The 16379-nt window shown below is 42.0% G+C and overlaps 2 protein-coding genes across 3 annotated transcripts; both read right to left on the bottom strand.

The window, feature by feature from the left end:
* Positions 1-401: 401 nt before the first annotated feature.
* Positions 402-6215, bottom strand: LOC139335376 (uncharacterized). 2 transcript variants are annotated; one of them, XM_070968944.1, is made up of 4 exons: positions 6141-6215; positions 2093-2640; positions 1240-1510; positions 403-1125 (listed from the first exon to the last, which is right to left on the bottom strand). In XM_070968944.1, exons 2-4 carry the CDS (start codon positions 2624-2626, stop codon positions 950-952), a joined length of 981 nt encoding a protein of 326 aa, XP_070825045.1. In that variant the 5' UTR covers positions 2627-2640; positions 6141-6215; the 3' UTR covers positions 403-949. The 2 variants fall into 2 exon arrangements, with proteins under 2 accessions (XP_070825044.1, XP_070825045.1); XM_070968943.1 differs by having other exon boundaries at positions 402-1510; positions 6141-6204.
* Positions 6216-8500: 2285 nt separating this feature from the next.
* lrif1 (ligand dependent nuclear receptor interacting factor 1) lies at positions 8501-16105 on the bottom strand. The gene is made up of 3 exons (XM_070969556.1): positions 15713-16105; positions 12752-14378; positions 8501-10603 (listed from the first exon to the last, which is right to left on the bottom strand). The coding sequence occupies exons 1-3, from the start codon at positions 15748-15750 to the stop codon at positions 9629-9631; spliced, it is 2640 nt and encodes an 879-aa protein (XP_070825657.1). The 5' UTR covers positions 15751-16105; the 3' UTR covers positions 8501-9628.
* Between the last annotated feature and the right edge of the window lie 274 nt (positions 16106-16379).

The following is a 16379-nucleotide window of genomic DNA, read 5'->3' as shown; positions in this document are numbered from 1 at the left end:
AAAAGTTAACAGTGAGTCAAGTCCAGTGAGTTGCACCATGCAGTGGAAAGCAGGCTGCTGTAATAGTTCTAAATATCCCTGAATGGATGCACGTCATGTGATCCTGTCACATGATCCTGATCAGCTACAGATCTTGCAGTGAGACTGTTTGTTTCCAATATCAAGAATGAACTTTGTTGGCAGTTTTATGCCAACATGGTCCTGAAAATGCTCAGAAATGGAAATTGGAGTATCTACATGTGATATTACTGAAAGCTCCATAACAGCTACTAAATGGAACTGTGACTAGATTCCACACAGTACAGTGACTTTCACACACTGTAGATGAGTAGCAGCAGCACATCATCTGAGAGATAATCCAAGTTGCTGAATGCTTCTTTAAATGAGCACAAACTCGCAATCCTGTTCACACTGTTTTCTTTACTGTGTACATATTTCCAGTGACAGAAATATATCCTAAGAAATGCTGTTTAAAAAAGTCAAAAAGAAACACTTGGCCAAAGGTGAGCATATCTATGTTAAACCAGAAAAATGATATTTGATCAGAGGCACAAGTACATATGAGGCAGAAAACGATCTGTATTTAAGCAGTCCATTGAAACAAAGTCACAGGCTGGACATGCAGGAATGAAGGGGAAGCTTCATCAGGCATCTAGGCTTTCAGAAGTCCCAACCATGTTTTCACATCAGAAGAGGTTTGGATAGATGTGAAAGTCTCCTGGTCGAGTCACCAATGCAACAGGTGAGCAAACATCATCAAACAACACATGTACATAAAAACATAAGGACAGCAGTCAACCAATAATGGGAACAAGTAGACGGAGCAAAAATGTTACATTACTTTGTATGAAATGTTCCCATTACGGCAACCATTACTGTGAACCCAATTTTAAAAGCTTTCTATAGAACTTAATGGACATCATTACTGTTGTTCACTGTGACTGAGCTGTCATGAGGAGTGCAGGTTCCTGAGAATTGCTTCACTCCGTCTGAGCTTGGCCTTCATTTGAGCAATCTTCTCCTCGTGTGCCAGCTCCTTGAAGTCAACCTCCTGCTGTAGTGATGTGGAAACACAAGCTGCACCCTCAGACTCTCTCCTGGTCCAGCTCTGGTTGCTGCTTTGCTCTACAACACCAACAATGTTGTCAGGTTCACCACTGTCAATCTTTACATTACTGTCCATATCACTGTTTTGATTGGTGCTCTCAGCTTCGTCACTGCCCAGGTGCTGTATCTCACCGTCACTGTGGGTCGCCTCCTCCCACTCCATCTGGGGCTGAAACCAAACTGGTTCTGGACCTGCTGCTTCCTCTGCAGCCTGCTCTTCTCTAGTATCCGTAGAACAATGGCTGAGCAGGTTAGGCACACTGTCAGTGGACTGAGGGACAGATTGCGCAGTCTTGGACGAGGATACATCTCTTCCCTTGTATGTAGAATCCTTTCTATTTTCACTATGGGGCACTTTACATGTGGTGTGTTTCTTCTTGGGACTGTTGTCATTTAGCAGCTCCTAAAGGACACACAAAGTAGTTTGAAATATGGCTCATGTTCACTTTCATAGAAATGGTACATGATAAACCAAAAATCCACAGTCCACAGAAGAGGCTAAGAACTGCTGTATTGTTGGCACAGGGTTTCATCTCTGTCAGGTATTTATTGGTTATTGTGAATGGACTGCCTTTTGACAATCATATGTTTCCTGTCTGTGAATAAACAGTTCTAACCCATGCTAACATCTAACTCAATAATCACATTGGTGGCAAAAGGTAGCTTGGCTCTTGAGTATTCAAACCCTGTCTGTCCATTTTAACACACTCCCCTTCAGAATGTGTTATAACGACACTGGTGATCCTCTTACTTCTCATCTTGCGCCACCATCGGGTCATAACTTTTTATTTGTTTTTAACTGTTACATCCTAAATACATTAATACACACACACACACACACACACACACACACACACACACACACACACACACACACACACACACACACACACACACACACACACACACACACACACACACACACACACACACACACACACGTAATCAGGTCTCAGCGATCAGTGAGTGAAATCTCATATGATACCTTCTGGCTTTTAGTTGACATGTTGGATGGCTGTGGTTCACATTTCTTTCGTTTACTCCTGCCTTCCCTGGGCTTCCTGATGGACAGGTAAATGCACCCACGGTAGATGATGACAGCATCTTGGTAGGTCCTTGGTGCCGAGCCCGTAGGTAACAGGGAGCTGTGAGATGTGTGTGCAGAGACCTTTTTCCCTGGTAAGGTGTCCTTCAGCACTCTGTAAGCGGCGTGGTTGGAAGACACAAAAGATATTCGGAGGGGACCCCGTGCAGACCGAAACTCCCTGTCCATCAGTGACGACATGTTTTCCATCGTGCCGTTCCCTGCATGGGAGGCTGGCTTCTGGCCTTTCTTCCGTAGGACTACTGGACAAATCCATGTGCCCTCTTGAGAATCTGTGTCCATCCTAGACCCATCAGTGTCAAACAGGGGGAGGCTCATTCGTCTGACCACTGAGTTTGGTAAACTCCTCAGAGCGATGCTTTTCACTTCAGCCTCCACTGGGATGTAGATTTCCAGACTTTCTAAAAGATCCATGCTCTGTGTATTCCCTGTGAACACATGAAGAGTTTATCAGTTAGGCTCCACAACAGGTAGATTTATAAAAACTGATCCTCACAGACAACATTAATAACATCACCAGTTCCCATTATGTCCTCCCAGCTCAACACTGATGTCCTGGAATGGGACCATAATTCCCCCTACTCGCATATGACATTAGTTGGCTAAACTTATCAGCTGGTCCAGCTAGTTTTGATAATGGGTACATGGTTTCATTGGACAATTTTCACTATCTCAGGCTTCTATCAATCATCTTTCTAATGTGAATATTTGCGATTTCCTTGTTTTAAATCGTAATACTACTTTTTCAGACAAAATGAAAAGTCTGATGTTACTGTAATTGTTCTGGGTTTTTTGGTGGATTGCTATTCCATCCATCCATTGTCTATACCGACTATCCCTTTTGGGGTTGCGGGGGAGCCTATCCCAGCTGTCAACGGGCCAGAGGCGGGGTACACCCTGAGCCGATCGCAGGGCAACATATATACACAAACAACCATTCATGCTCACACTCATACCTCGTACACTCACACAACAAAGAACATACAAACTTCACACATGCAAACTACATGCAAACTTCACACAGAAAGCCCAACCTGGGGCTCGAACTGGCAATCTTCTTGACGTGCACACTACCTGCTGCGCCACTGTGCTGCGTGGATTACTTGAAAAAAGACAAATCAATAATACAGTTGCAGAGCTAGAGCAGGGTTGTTGTTAGCGCTCATTCTATGTCATGTCCTTGGTATTTTAAGGATTGTGTGAGTTTTTATAAGCTGTTACTTTGTGTGTCATTCAGTTTGGTGGAAACTAAAAGTGGAAATAATCTACCAGAGTATTAATCACTGACTACAATAACTTTTATTTTGAAATGTAGCCCTCAATTTCAATATTTCATATCCTGTGATTTATATGGCCATGCATTTATTCTGCATGTAGGACTCAGTACTTCTAAAATTATGGCTATGATCTTTAGTACATCTGGTGAAAATTTCCAGCATTTACATATCAGTGTAATAAAAAGCACATCAATGAAACTGATTCAAGTTGCTCTGCAGCGTGCTGGCCTGGCTTACTGACAGGGCCTGCTGCTCCACCTAAGCAGAAGAGCGTCGTGAATGTAGACAATAACAGCTGTGAGTCCCCTGCAGTAATCAGAAGAAATGTCGTGCATTACTTTTGAACAGGCATCTTTTTGCTTAGCGTTATAGCAGATGTCCTCCTTTGGTCGCATGTTGCAGTATGCAAGCAAGCATGCTCTTCTGCTGGCTGCTTGGAAGGAAATAACCACTGGATGATGGCAAACTAAAGAAACAGCTGGTCTATGAGTACCTGGGGTCCAAATCATCAAAAACAAGTGAACAGATAATAAACCTTGCAGTAACCAATAACTGGGAATTCGCTTATAATGATGGTATAAATGGCATCTCCTACGGAGAAACATTCCTAAAATCAGAGGCTTTCTTTCTCATGAGCTCATGCATGCATGAGCAGGTTGTACTCGTGGAACTCGTTTATGGGTCTAGCAAACAAGTCAGAACATAGATTACAATTTATCAGAGAGCTCGGAGCTCAGCCGCATGTGTACTAACCAGGACCAAAAAAAATCAGACCACAAAACACCAGTTCGCTGAATCCTTCATTGGCTAACTGTTGCTTCCAGAAAACAATTCAAAACCGTCCTCTTAGTTTTCAAAGCACTTGCTGGTCTGGCTCCATGATACATTTCACAAATGCAGTCAGTTTACGATCCCAGCAGATCTCTAAGGTCACATGGTGGAAATCTCCATGAGCCCAGGGCCTTTTCAAAGTCTGCTGAGACGGCATTCAGCCTTTCTGCTTCTTCTGTGAGGGAGAAGGAGAGGGAGTCTTATGGGAGGTGCTTTAGCACCAGAAATAAAAGGATCACAACAACAACAGCAGGAATACTGAGAGGAACTCCATAAACCAGTGTTTCTCAATTCCAGTCCTCGGGCCCCCTGCCCTGCATGTTTTAGATGTTTCCTGCTCCAACACACCTGATTCAAATGAGTGGCTCGTTATCAGGCCACTGCAGAGCTTGATGACGAGCTGATCATTTGAATCAGGTGTGATGGAGGAGAGAAACATCTAAAACATGCGGGGCAGTGGGGCCCGAGGACTGGAAAGATCACAAAAGAATCAGCTCTGTCTGAAGCTACCATTCGTGTCCTGTAGGTTTGATGTTGAGGTTAAAACAAAGGTTAGGTAAACATATAACCTTCAAGATTACTAGGATATACAAAAAGTGAGGAGAACGCGCACACAGCAGGATGGAAGACACCGCCCCTCAAGGTTCAGATCCAGAAGTTTCGTCCAACCACCACACCAAGGTCCTGGTCATAGGGACGCCCTGCCCTGCATGCTTTCAATGGTTCCCTGTTCCAACAGGTCAGATTCAAATGAAGGCTCATCAGCAGGCTTCCGTACAGCTTGATATCGTGCTGATCACCTGAATCAGGTGTGATGGAAGAGGGAAACATGTCACATGTGATACGCAGGGCAGGGCGTCCCCAGGACCAGGACTGAGACACACTGGGTGCTTTTCATTACGCTGAATTGTGTCTCCTCGTCTCCTCTCTCCTTCGTCAACCCGGAAGTCGTTTCCCCTCCGCCATGATGAAGGATCTTCCAATTGCTTAAATGCACCTGAAGGAGACGAAGAGCGAGGAGAGAGGAGGCTTCTGAAGGAGATCAGAGTGAGGATACACCGGTGTAGCCTACGCGGAAGTCTTTTATTATTTAAGGGGCGTGACGTATGTGACACACGCATGAATCATGGCGGGAGCAGGTAAACGTCATCAGTAATTGACGTCGCTTCGGACTGACGCTGTGGAGCGAGGATTTTCATTTCTCAGTTTCGTTTCCTCCGTCCTCACGTCTCTTCCTCGCATCCCTCTTTCATGTCCTCCCTGGGCGGAGCTAAGACGCGAGGAGAGGAAGCGAGTGGAGGAGACAAGGAGACTTTACCGAATGAAAAGTACCCACTGACTAATCGTTCATCCACGAAGCAAACCGAGGCACCTCGGCAGATAACGCAACGTCGCCTCATCATCGTGAACACCTGGATGGTGTGTCACACGCGATGACTCGTATAAGTCAATGGGCTTTATGCACAGCTCCACTACTTTCTGAACTTAAGCCAACTCCTTTATTTCCTGTCTTTCAATAATGAACACAATGATGAATCCAGGGATGTCTGCTACTTCTTGTTGCTACTATTGCAGTCAGGCACACCTGGATTAAGCAGTGTGTCCAATAATGAAAGACAGGAAAAGAGCTGGTTTAACTTCAGGAAGTAGTGGAGCTGTGCATAAAGCCCATTGGACGAGCTTTAGAAACTAACGTTACTTCACATAAACTACCAACGACGCGTAACACTGAAGGTGCGGTTTCTTTTGCAAACATACACGGGCGCTCTAACAATACCAGCCAAACTTCAGTCCAAAAAACTACACATTTCTGCTCATACCTGCCTGAAACTCTCGTCCTTCTCAGATCCCTGCTGTGCTCCGGTGTTACTTACATTTCGCCGTAAACCATCAGTACTTCCGGGCTGTACTCTTCAGAATTAAACTGTCATCTAAACAAAAATCTCGCATTGTGCAGAAATTGCATGTCTTGCATTTTATTTACATACGATCATTTAGTCAGTAGCATCTGAAAAAAACAACAACAACAACAAAAAAAAACTGCGGTCAAGCCAGCCGTCTCTCCTTTTTGCGAAGTCAAGCCAGCAGACTTTACGGTAAATAGACGAACGCGGTTGAAAAAGTCAGCGCTAGGATGCTACAGCGTGAACCAAATTCCGGTTTTCAAAATAAGATATGGGTGATTGAAAGGCAATAAAAAGAGACGTGTCAGTGCGACCCTGCACTGGTTTTGAATGATTATGTCACATGACCTGGACGCTTTTGACTAAAATTGATGATATATATCAAAAGTTGATGATCAAGAGTGTTAAAATGTAATATGCATCTCAATCAATAAGTTTGGTACTGTGACCCTGCACTGATTTTGAGTCATCAGGTGGCATGACTTTGAAGCTATTGAGCTAAAATGCTAATATTTACGTTAAAAAAAATCATAAAAAACACCAAGAATAAAAAGAGGTATATCTCAACCATACAGTTTGGTACTATGATCCTGCACTGATTTTAAGTCGGGAAGCTATTAAGCTAATATATATATATATATATATATATATATATATATATATATATATATATTAGCTTAATAGCTAAAATATCTATAATCAGGAATTTACATTAAAAAATTTATAACATCAAGATTGTTAAAATGGAATAAAAAGAGGTGTATCTCAACCAGCCCATGTAGTACTGTTATCCTGCACTGATTTTGAGTCATTTGGTCATATGACCTGGAAGCTATTGAGGTAAAATGATAATACATTTAAAAGAATTCATTAAAAAAAATCAGTGCAGGGTCATAGTACCAAACTGTATGGTTGAGATACACCTCTTTTTATTCCATTTTAACACTCTTGATATTTTAGATTATTTTTTCTAATGTAAATATTGACGTTTTAGCTAAATAGCTTCCAGGTCATGTGACCTAATGACTCAAAATCAGTGCAGGGTCACAATACCAAACTTATTGGTTGAGATGCACCTCTTTTTTATTACATTTTAACACTCTTGATCATCAACTTTTGATATATATCATCAATTTTAGTCAGAAGCTTCCAGGTCATGTGACATGATTCAAAACCAGTGCAGGATCACACTGACACGTCTCTTTTTATTGCCTTTCAATCACCCACATCTTATTTGAAAACCGAAAGTTGGTTCACGCTGTAGCATCCTAGCGCTGACTTTCTCAACCGCGTTCGTCTATTTACCGTAAAGTCTGCAATACGGGAGCACTTGAAATGTTGGAGCGGCTGGCTTGACTTCGCAAAAAGACGGCTGGCTTGACCGCAGTGAAAAACTAAGGGTCTTCACGTTTTCGTATGCAGGACAACTGCAAGTTCTTTGTTGATAATGCACAAATGTCATGGTCACCCTGGCTTGTTCTTTATCTTGAAGCTATAATCTGTTTTGTCTGCATGGTCAGTGTCCGTGCCATACTGTGCAGAGGTAACAGTTTTGATCAGTAACTAACCAAATGCTGGTTTTAGAGCACTAACTATATGTTACAAGACTCATCCTGCTGCATACACTGAAGTCTCATAATGTAACTGCTATACAGTAGCCTAGATTTGCTTATTTTAACACGAATCACAAACAATTTATTCAATTTATTCATGCTATGATAGGCAAAGACCAGGACGTGTATAATGACATGCAAGCAGTTTATTAGCAGTCAAACAGGAATTATACAGTAGTTACTTTCTGCACTGCTCTGACCAGCGTGTTGCTTGCAGCCTTTGCAGATAACAAGGTAAGTATGGCACCGCTTTCATCAACACCTGGAACCACTTCTTAATCGTCATTATCATTTAGTGGATGTGACAGGTAAATAACAAAGTGCATCCCCGCCCTGCAATTAGATCACCTGAAGTCTTTGTAAAATTAGAATTCCCCTCTTTTATTCTGAAGGCTTAAGTCATCTCTCACAGCTCTGACGTAGCACACAACCTGCACTTATTTAACATCTTAACTTTCGATTTCGACAGACTGAAAAACAGCACATCAGATTATTGTAATCTGCAAAGCTGTTTTAATAAATTTGATTTCCTTTTCATTTTCAGTTGAAGAACTCTCCACAATGTAGTCACACTTTCATGTTCATAAATCCTCAATTCCTTTCCTCACCTCCTCTCTTTAAGTTTCTCTGTAAGTGACTGAAAATTCATAGAACCAGCCACTTGAGCATTAAAGTCACTTTTTTGGTTTATTATTTATTTTTTACAATAAACATAAACATATCCAGAGCTCCCAAGAACAGTCCAAAACTGCCAGTTGACAACAATATCAGCAAAATACAAGACTACTACTTCCACCAGGAGGGTTCAGAGCATAAGGAGGGGAAAAAACACAAGGGTGGGGGATTGTCAGAATATCAGTCAGTATGCAGGAGAAGCAGCACCTCAACAGCCTGAACTGGAAGTCACAGCCAGTGTGGACTTTTCAATCAATGTGACCTTATAGGCATAAGACAACAGCCTTCTAATTTCACATCAATAAAGCAGCCATGGTGGTATGTGTGATCTGTAGCACAGGCCAACACCATATTCTGTATGGCTGCCTCACGAATATTCTGCCTAGTGTCCCCGTCATTTGGAGAGCATCACAGACTGACAGTCCCCATAATATTATACTGACACCTGACATAAGAGAAAAATATAACAAATTCAGTGTTGTTTGTTGTCAATTCCAACTTTTTAGTCTTGTTACTGGCAGCTTTGGACACACCGCTGCTGCTCTGTCTGTTTGCACATACCTCCGTAACACACTGCTGTAAAAGATTTTGATTCAAGGTCGGACATCAAGAAAAATTAGAAATAACACAGTAACATTAAATCAATTAATTAACAAAACCGGAGGCAAACAAAAATACTCAGTTTGAGACTCAATACAGTTGGCCAACTAAAATAAACCCCAGTGACACCTCTTGCATCTAATAGACAAGCTTTGTGGTTCTGTTTCTGTAGAGCAGGTGAACTACAAACTGGTGAGTAACATTAGATGTGCACATTTTCTGAATTTCTTTGTCTTCTGTGGTCTGGCTGGGACGTTTGTCAAGCTGGATGTGACCCACAGGGCACCAGTTGACGATATAGGCTGGTTCTGGAACAGCATGCCGTTCTGTCCGCTTGTGCACTGAGTTCTGGGCTTTGAGAAGCGCTGCTATTGGCTGTCATATTCCAACATCCACTGTGCTGAAGCTATATGATACTTGTGTTCATCTTTGTTAATTCCTACAAAAAACAGTAGTAGCACTAGTAGTAACACTAAAATAAATCCATTAACTTTACAAGAAAATCTGGATTTTTAATCAGCTCACGCTGTTTCTCATCAGTTCTAAAGCTGCTTCTTTCTCTCTCAGAAGCTCTTTGAGTCTTATGATCTCCTCCTGTCGTTTTAGTTCATCAGAGTCCATGGATGAAGTGGTTAAACTGTCATTGGCTGGAACCTCATAAGTCCTACAGTGCTGCTGGTTATTGGCTGTTAAACAGCTGATCCTTCCAGGGATTTTCACGTCTTTTCTCACAGCCTTTGTCCTTCCAGCTTTTTTACTCGTCTGCTCTGTCATCCATGCCCACTTCTCTGGCTCTACTGATCTTGCACTGGACTTCACTGCAGAAGCTTGAGCTCCAGGGATGCAACATGGACAAATTGTGCGCTTTCTTGTTCTCCCCATCCTCCTTGTGTTTGTATTCAGATCCACAAAAGTCAGAGTTTGTGTCAGGGGACCTGTGTCCTGTGAGTTGGGGATGTCGTTTTCATCTGTGCTGAGAATATCCTCATCTATGGGTTCCACGTAGCCAATCACTGGCTCAGCTTCAACATCACATGATGTTCCCCTGAGTGAGCTTTGACCTGAATTGCACTTCAAAGCAGAGACATTTCTTGTGTTCAGTTTGAAGTGTGAACATTTGAGAGGTCCAGTATGTGTGTGAGATCTTCGAGCGGTGTGGTCTGCTGACGGTTCCTGTTCGGTGAGTACTTTCACTCGTTTAACAGTGCTGAGATCACTGTCAATGTCAGGTTCTGGAGGATGGTAACAGTCCTGTATAAAAAGGTCTTTCTCTTTCAACGCACTCTTTGGTTCCCGATGATCCTCCACTGACCTTATGGACTCACTCTGGAGAAGCTTTTCAGAGCCTGCTGGGCCTTCATCAATCCTCTGCAGGCAAATTTTCACATCAGCTGTTATCTGAAATATCTGTCTCAGCACGTGGTCGGCCCTTCCCTCACAGGATTTTGGTGCAGGTGAAGATGTCCAACATGTTGCAGGATTCGTAGAGGTCTGCAAGTAGGAAAAATAACACATTTTAAAATACAAACAATGTAGAAATAAGAGTATGAATCGACAGCCACGCTCACAGCTCTGGCAAAGTAACGCTTTGAGCTAAATGCCACTGTCAGCATGCTAACATGCTCAAAATAACGTTAAAATGCTGATGTTTAGCAGGTAATGTTAACCATGTTCACCACCATCGTTTAATGAGACATTTACTAATTAGCACTGACATAAAGTGCAGCTGAGGCTGATGGGAATGTCCTAATGTTTGCACATATTTAGTCATAGCCCCCTATTCTTTGTATAGGTTTACAATCTATTTTGTCTATTTTACAATTCTGTTATCCTGACTGTCCACAGTCATTTTTGCAATGTTGATTTATTCTGTACACAACATCCACTGCATGTCTGTCTCTCCTGGGCGAGAAATCTCTCAAAGCAAACTGCTACTCAAACCAACATTATTCAGAAATATAATATAGGTGGCGGTGGTGTGTAACAGTGACACTGTTACTAAATTAACTCAAACCTAGTGTGGCATTTCTGTTCTGCAATCTTTTGTTATTTCTGCAAACAGTACCAATATATGTGCATTAGGGACATACAGTTCAATTTAAGCAGCAGTTTATATTTACTAAATGACACATACAATTTACAGTTAGATCAGAAAAAATGCAGGATACTAATTTTGATCACTTTCTTCGCAAAGAAATGCATACTTTTATTTTGGAAGAATGATTCCCCTCCATCTTTTAAGATTTTCCTTGATCAGCTGTCTTCTTTTTTACCCTTAGAAAACCTGACTTTGGAGAAATATAATTGTGGCTTTCTCTTTAATGAATTTTGGTGCCCCTGACTCTTGGGTATGGAGAAAGTTTGTACGCCAAATGCTGAATGCTGTCTTAGCACTGTCATTTATGCTACTGTCGGCATCACTATGCCTATGCTTATACTACTGCCCCATATTATTAGTATTATTATTATTATTATTATTATTATTATTATTACTTCTATTTTCTTCCTTTTTTTCCATTTAGATTTTTTCATTTATATTATATGTTTTTGGTTCGATACTTATGTGTGTGTTTTGTTGGTTTATCCCTTTAGGGGTGGGGGGTGGGAAGAGTGCTCAAAGGAAAATCACAAACTGTAAGCCCGAGTATCAGTAAGTTTGTATTGTGTATGGATGATTTTCTTTTAAAATAAAAATACGTTAAAAAAAATATATATATGCATTAAATTAATATCAGCCAATGCATCAAGCTCGGCCAAATTATAGGTCTTGTTCAATGCATGAGCACATTTAGCAACAAATTAGTCCTTATATTCAGAGTGCAGGCTTCAATCGACAGTTTCATGATGGAAATCAACAAATTAACATGTTTAACATCTTGGAGCAGCTCCAGTCAGTGCTGAAGTGTCTTTGGCCAAGATGCTGAACCTTTATTTGCGCTCAATGTGCTGCCAGTCTGTGAGTGTGTGAATGTGTGAATGTGTGTGTGTGTGTGTGTGTGTGTGTGTGTGTGTGTGTGTGTGTGTGTGTGTGTGTGTGTGAGTGAGAGCATGGGTAAATGTGGCATGTGTTGTAAAGTGCTCTGAGTGGTCACATTACACTTCCAGTCAATGAAATTTCCCTGCACTCGAAGGACGTGATGTCACATGTCCAATGTGAGCAATAAATAAGTACTGATCATAGCAATCACAGACTTTAAGCAGTGTGTTAGTGTGGTAACCCACTAAACGACCACTTCTCTATTTCCAAACACAGCGCATCAGTGTTTCTGCTGGCTGACTGAGCACATCGACTCTGACCTGCAAGTCCATCAGAGTCGGCTGATAGGAGACTGCACCTGAACAGAAGACGCATGCATGAATGTATCTGCCATGCTGGTTTCAACAGAGGAGAATGTGAAACACAGTAAATATTGTGATGGAAGGATGGAAGTATATTGTTTCCATGCCTTTGGGATATCAGATTTTTACCTGTTGAGATCATAAAATTTAGTGTGCACAGATGTAAAGATCTTGTGTGATGATATGCAGTGAAAGTTACACTAGATATTAATATTGCGACATGATTCCCTGCTTGAAAACATTTTTTAGCGAGAACGCTGAAAAGTATTCCAAGGTAATGAAGCATAGAAGTGAGCTCACCTTCATTTTGTGGGTGTCCTTCTCTATTCGACAGCATGTTCCACTGCTGCTGTCAGAGGTGTTGCGCTCTGTTTCAGAAACAGAAACTTGCATGCTCTCTGGCTGTTGGGTAGAGGTTCCCTGCTGACTGTTCATCACTGCTGAACCACTGACACGTGTGAGATTTTGGACTGTGCTGACTAACATGGTCTGGCCTGGTTTTTTACCTCTAAGAGGAGCACTTTCATCTCTGTCATCACTGACACTTGCACTATCCAGGCTCTTTCGTTTTGTCACACTGTTTGAGCTGCTTGCGCACATCTGGTCTGTTTCCTTCACAAGTTCCTTTTGTCTTTTTAGTATCAAATCCTGTCCTGAACCAGGGTCAGATTTAGGTGGAATATATGACACAAATATTACGTTGTCTTCATCCAGATGAGTGACCGCTGACATACTGCCTGATGCTGCTTGCTGGGACAAGTCCTCCTGAGCATCATCATCACAAAGGTCAATCACTTCGTTTGACTCATTTTGAGTGATAATTCTGAGGTCCGGCCGTATTTCAGACTCATGTGCTAATTGGGATGAGGGCACCATAACTTTGTTGAATTCATAACTTTTTGTTGCTGCTCTTGGTGAGTTTCCCATTTTAGTTGGCAGGCTGCACTTTTTGGCTACAAAAAACACCTTCCCGTTGCACATGACCAAGGCATTTTCCTGTCCTTGTTCGCTTTTGCCCTCACTCAACTGAGAAACTGGTTTTGTAATGACGTCACAACGCTTGCCAGCATTTTCTCTCTCTGCCACGGTCCGAAGAATCTCTGATGTAACAGAGGGGGAATTCAGAGGATCGAGACTCTGAGCCATAGTGCTGTACTCTTCTTCAATGGTCCACTTTATGGGGCTGTTAGGCCTTTGCGAAACCTTTGGAATCAATTTTAAATGTGGTTTTGATCCTTCAGATGGGAGCCCGCATGAAGTTGTATTTGATGTCTTGGAAAGCAGTTTGAGCGAGGGAAGTGCAGAATCACTTGGTGGAGTGATGCCTTGATTGACGGTCGTGATAGGTGACACATAGACCACACTGGGTAAGCCGGAGCCTGGAGGGGAGTTGGCTGATGAGGTGAAAATCTGTTTCTTGATACCCGGAGGGAGTTCAGACGCTGGGACTGTTCGGACTTGGGCATTCGGAGGAATCTGAAGGTACTGTCCTCGGGGGAGTGCTGGAGATTTCACTGTCACTGGCAGCTGCCCTGGAAATCTTCCTGGTTTCTCATGGTTTGTTGCAGGTGTTGCCTTCAGAGGTACTTTGGTCATTAAATTTACAGCCTGTTGCAGTAGTGGACGCTTGCTTAATGAATTACGAAGATCCAAGCCCGCTTGATTAGGCAAGGCATTCACAAGGGAAACCTGCTTCATGACAACTTGCTGAGAGGCAGAAGGATTCAAAGTTGTCTTTTCCCCCATCTGAACAGGTGCTGAGCCAATATTTATGGTTACAGTTTTCTGTTGTATAGGATCCATTTTAGGTTTGCTGGTCTGAGTTTGGACAAACTGTCCATTGACCATTTGTACAGGAATCAGTTTCATGATGTTCTTGCCATCGGCTCCAACAGCAGGCATTGCCTGGTAGAAGACACCAGTCCCACTGTGAGGAAAAACAACACATTTTAGTCATGAACGATAAAGATTAAAAAGCAAAGATTTAGTGATACTTACATAATGCATTTATATGAATTAATTTAGCAGACTCTTCTGTCCAAATTGACAAAAATTTTATCAATTAACATGTCAAATGGCAACATTCCCAAACAATAGAGATCTAGATCTTTTAGAACAGGTTTTAGTTCAGCAGTTTGAGAAAGAAGCTTATTTGTCTTTTTTTCAGTAGGAAAAACACAGGTGTAAATAAAGTGAATGTGCGGCCTGTTTCGGGATTCTGGTGTCGTGCATGTTGACTCACTGTCACACTGTCATTATATAATCAGTTAGCTGATGTTTTTATCCAAAGCCACAAGTCTGGAATAATCAGCAACTTAATCAAATATGCTGAACTGCTTCAAGTGCTACATCTGCTCCAACAGAGACCTTGATGATGATCGTTAGTAACAGCTTTGCTTGTCCTTCTATGAGGAGCCTAAGGCTACGTTTACACTTAGGGACAGCGCATATGTTTTCATGCGGTTTGGCCTTTACACGGAGTTTTTTGTTTTTTTTTTACGGAAAACGATCATTTTTTAAAACTCAGGCCAAAGTGGAGATTTCTGAAAACGCCGGTTATGTGCTGGCGTGTAAACTGGGTTAAACGGCGTTTTAGGTTCCAAAAAGTCACAACATGCGACTGAATACTTAATGTCATGTGAGCGACCTATGTTTACACTCGCGCCTATAGGTTTAGCATAGTTATGATGGCGCTCGACGGCGAATTTATCAGGGTTCATGTAAACGACAACATTTTTGAAAACGGAGGGGCCAAAATATTCGTTTTCCAAATACCCTGCTATGTGTAAACAGAGGCTAAATGTCTGCTCTGAAACTCACAGAGCAGGAGTCTGGACATGGGCATGCTTGTTTAGCATGAAGCTAACCTGCTGAGCTGAGTTGAGCTGTCCTAACCTCCAACTCAAATAAGCATAAACACATAACTTCTCATCAGAAGCACCGTATTGCAATCACAGCTGATAGTAACTGCTGATTTTCTACTCTTAGCCATGTCATAAGGACTGTTTTATTGTGAACCATGATTATGGAAGAGATTTAAGTTAGTTTTACACCACAGACCGACAATAACTATGTGTGTTATTCATGATGCTGTCCTGACTCGTGGTTACTTTACTGAATTTGGATCAGGAAAAACAATGAAAGTTTCCAACTCTTGACAATAACTATGACTATGAATGGTACCTTCTACCCGACCTGTTTCCCAGCGGCTTAGTTTAACTTTGGAGTGTAACGTGTAATTTAACTTCCGTGTTACTGTACCTTTGGACCGCATCCATTTCTTTCATTGCTGGATACATCGCTCGGGAAAACACGTGAAACTTGGCTCGTAATGTTCACAACCAGCAGTTCAATGAAACGAAGACAGCAACTTCAATGAAACACAGGAAGAATAATTCCTGGAACGCGCTAATGTTAACTATGTTTACATGAAGCCATGTCATGAAGAGTTAACGTTACTGGTACGTGAAAATACGCGAGTTATTTTCGACGTTGCTTCCTGATATTGAGTATAAAGGGGCTGCCTCGCCATGGTCATTCATCAACTAACACAAGAAAATACCGTTTTATTCGCACGAGCTCAATTTTCACCCCACAATTCTCTTCCAGCGTTTCACCTCTGGGCTTCCGTTTCTGCATCCCATCTGTTACAGCAAACTTCCGGTCTGTTACAGAGGCTGCGTTCAACGTAGCAAATCAATTTCTGTTTTGTTTTGAAGTTAAGATCGCCGATTAGTGCGTATTTTACGCACAAACTGTTTATTTTGGGTCAACATAATTGTCATTTTTTCCCGGCGTCTATTTCCACGGAACGCCATACGATATGCATACAGTAGTGTTGTCAAACCCCGGTGCTCTAGAACCATTAATGTTGTGAATGCTCTTTTCCTCTAACATCCGCCAAAACATTACATGTTCTGTTTCCGCT

Source organism: Chaetodon trifascialis, chromosome 8, assembly GCF_039877785.1.
Source record: "Chaetodon trifascialis isolate fChaTrf1 chromosome 8, fChaTrf1.hap1, whole genome shotgun sequence".
Classification (NCBI taxonomy): domain Eukaryota; kingdom Metazoa; phylum Chordata; class Actinopteri; order Chaetodontiformes; family Chaetodontidae; genus Chaetodon; species Chaetodon trifascialis.
Note: the sequence above shows the minus strand (reverse complement) of the source record. Positions and strands in the feature narration are given on the sequence as shown.

What these genes read in the sequence shown, in the direction of transcription:
- LOC139335376 (XM_070968943.1), bottom strand. Translation starts at nt 2,626, where the DNA reads ATGGATCTTTTAGAAAGTCTGGAAATCTACATCCCAGTGGAGGCTGAA. An exon ending in TGTCAACTAAAAGCCAGAAG is followed by an intron (nt 1,511 to 2,092) that starts GTATCATATGAG and finishes TGTGTCCTTTAG; the next exon opens with GAGCTGCTAAATGACAACAG.
- lrif1 (XM_070969556.1), bottom strand. Translation starts at nt 15,750, where the DNA reads ATGTATCCAGCAATGAAAGAAATGGATGCGGTCCAAAG. An exon ending in GAAATGGATGCGGTCCAAAG is followed by an intron (nt 14,379 to 15,712) that starts GTACAGTAACAC and finishes TTTTCCTCACAG; the next exon opens with TGGGACTGGTGTCTTCTACC. An exon ending in AGGACACCCACAAAATGAAG is followed by an intron (nt 10,604 to 12,751) that starts GTGAGCTCACTT and finishes TCCTACTTGCAG; the next exon opens with ACCTCTACGAATCCTGCAAC.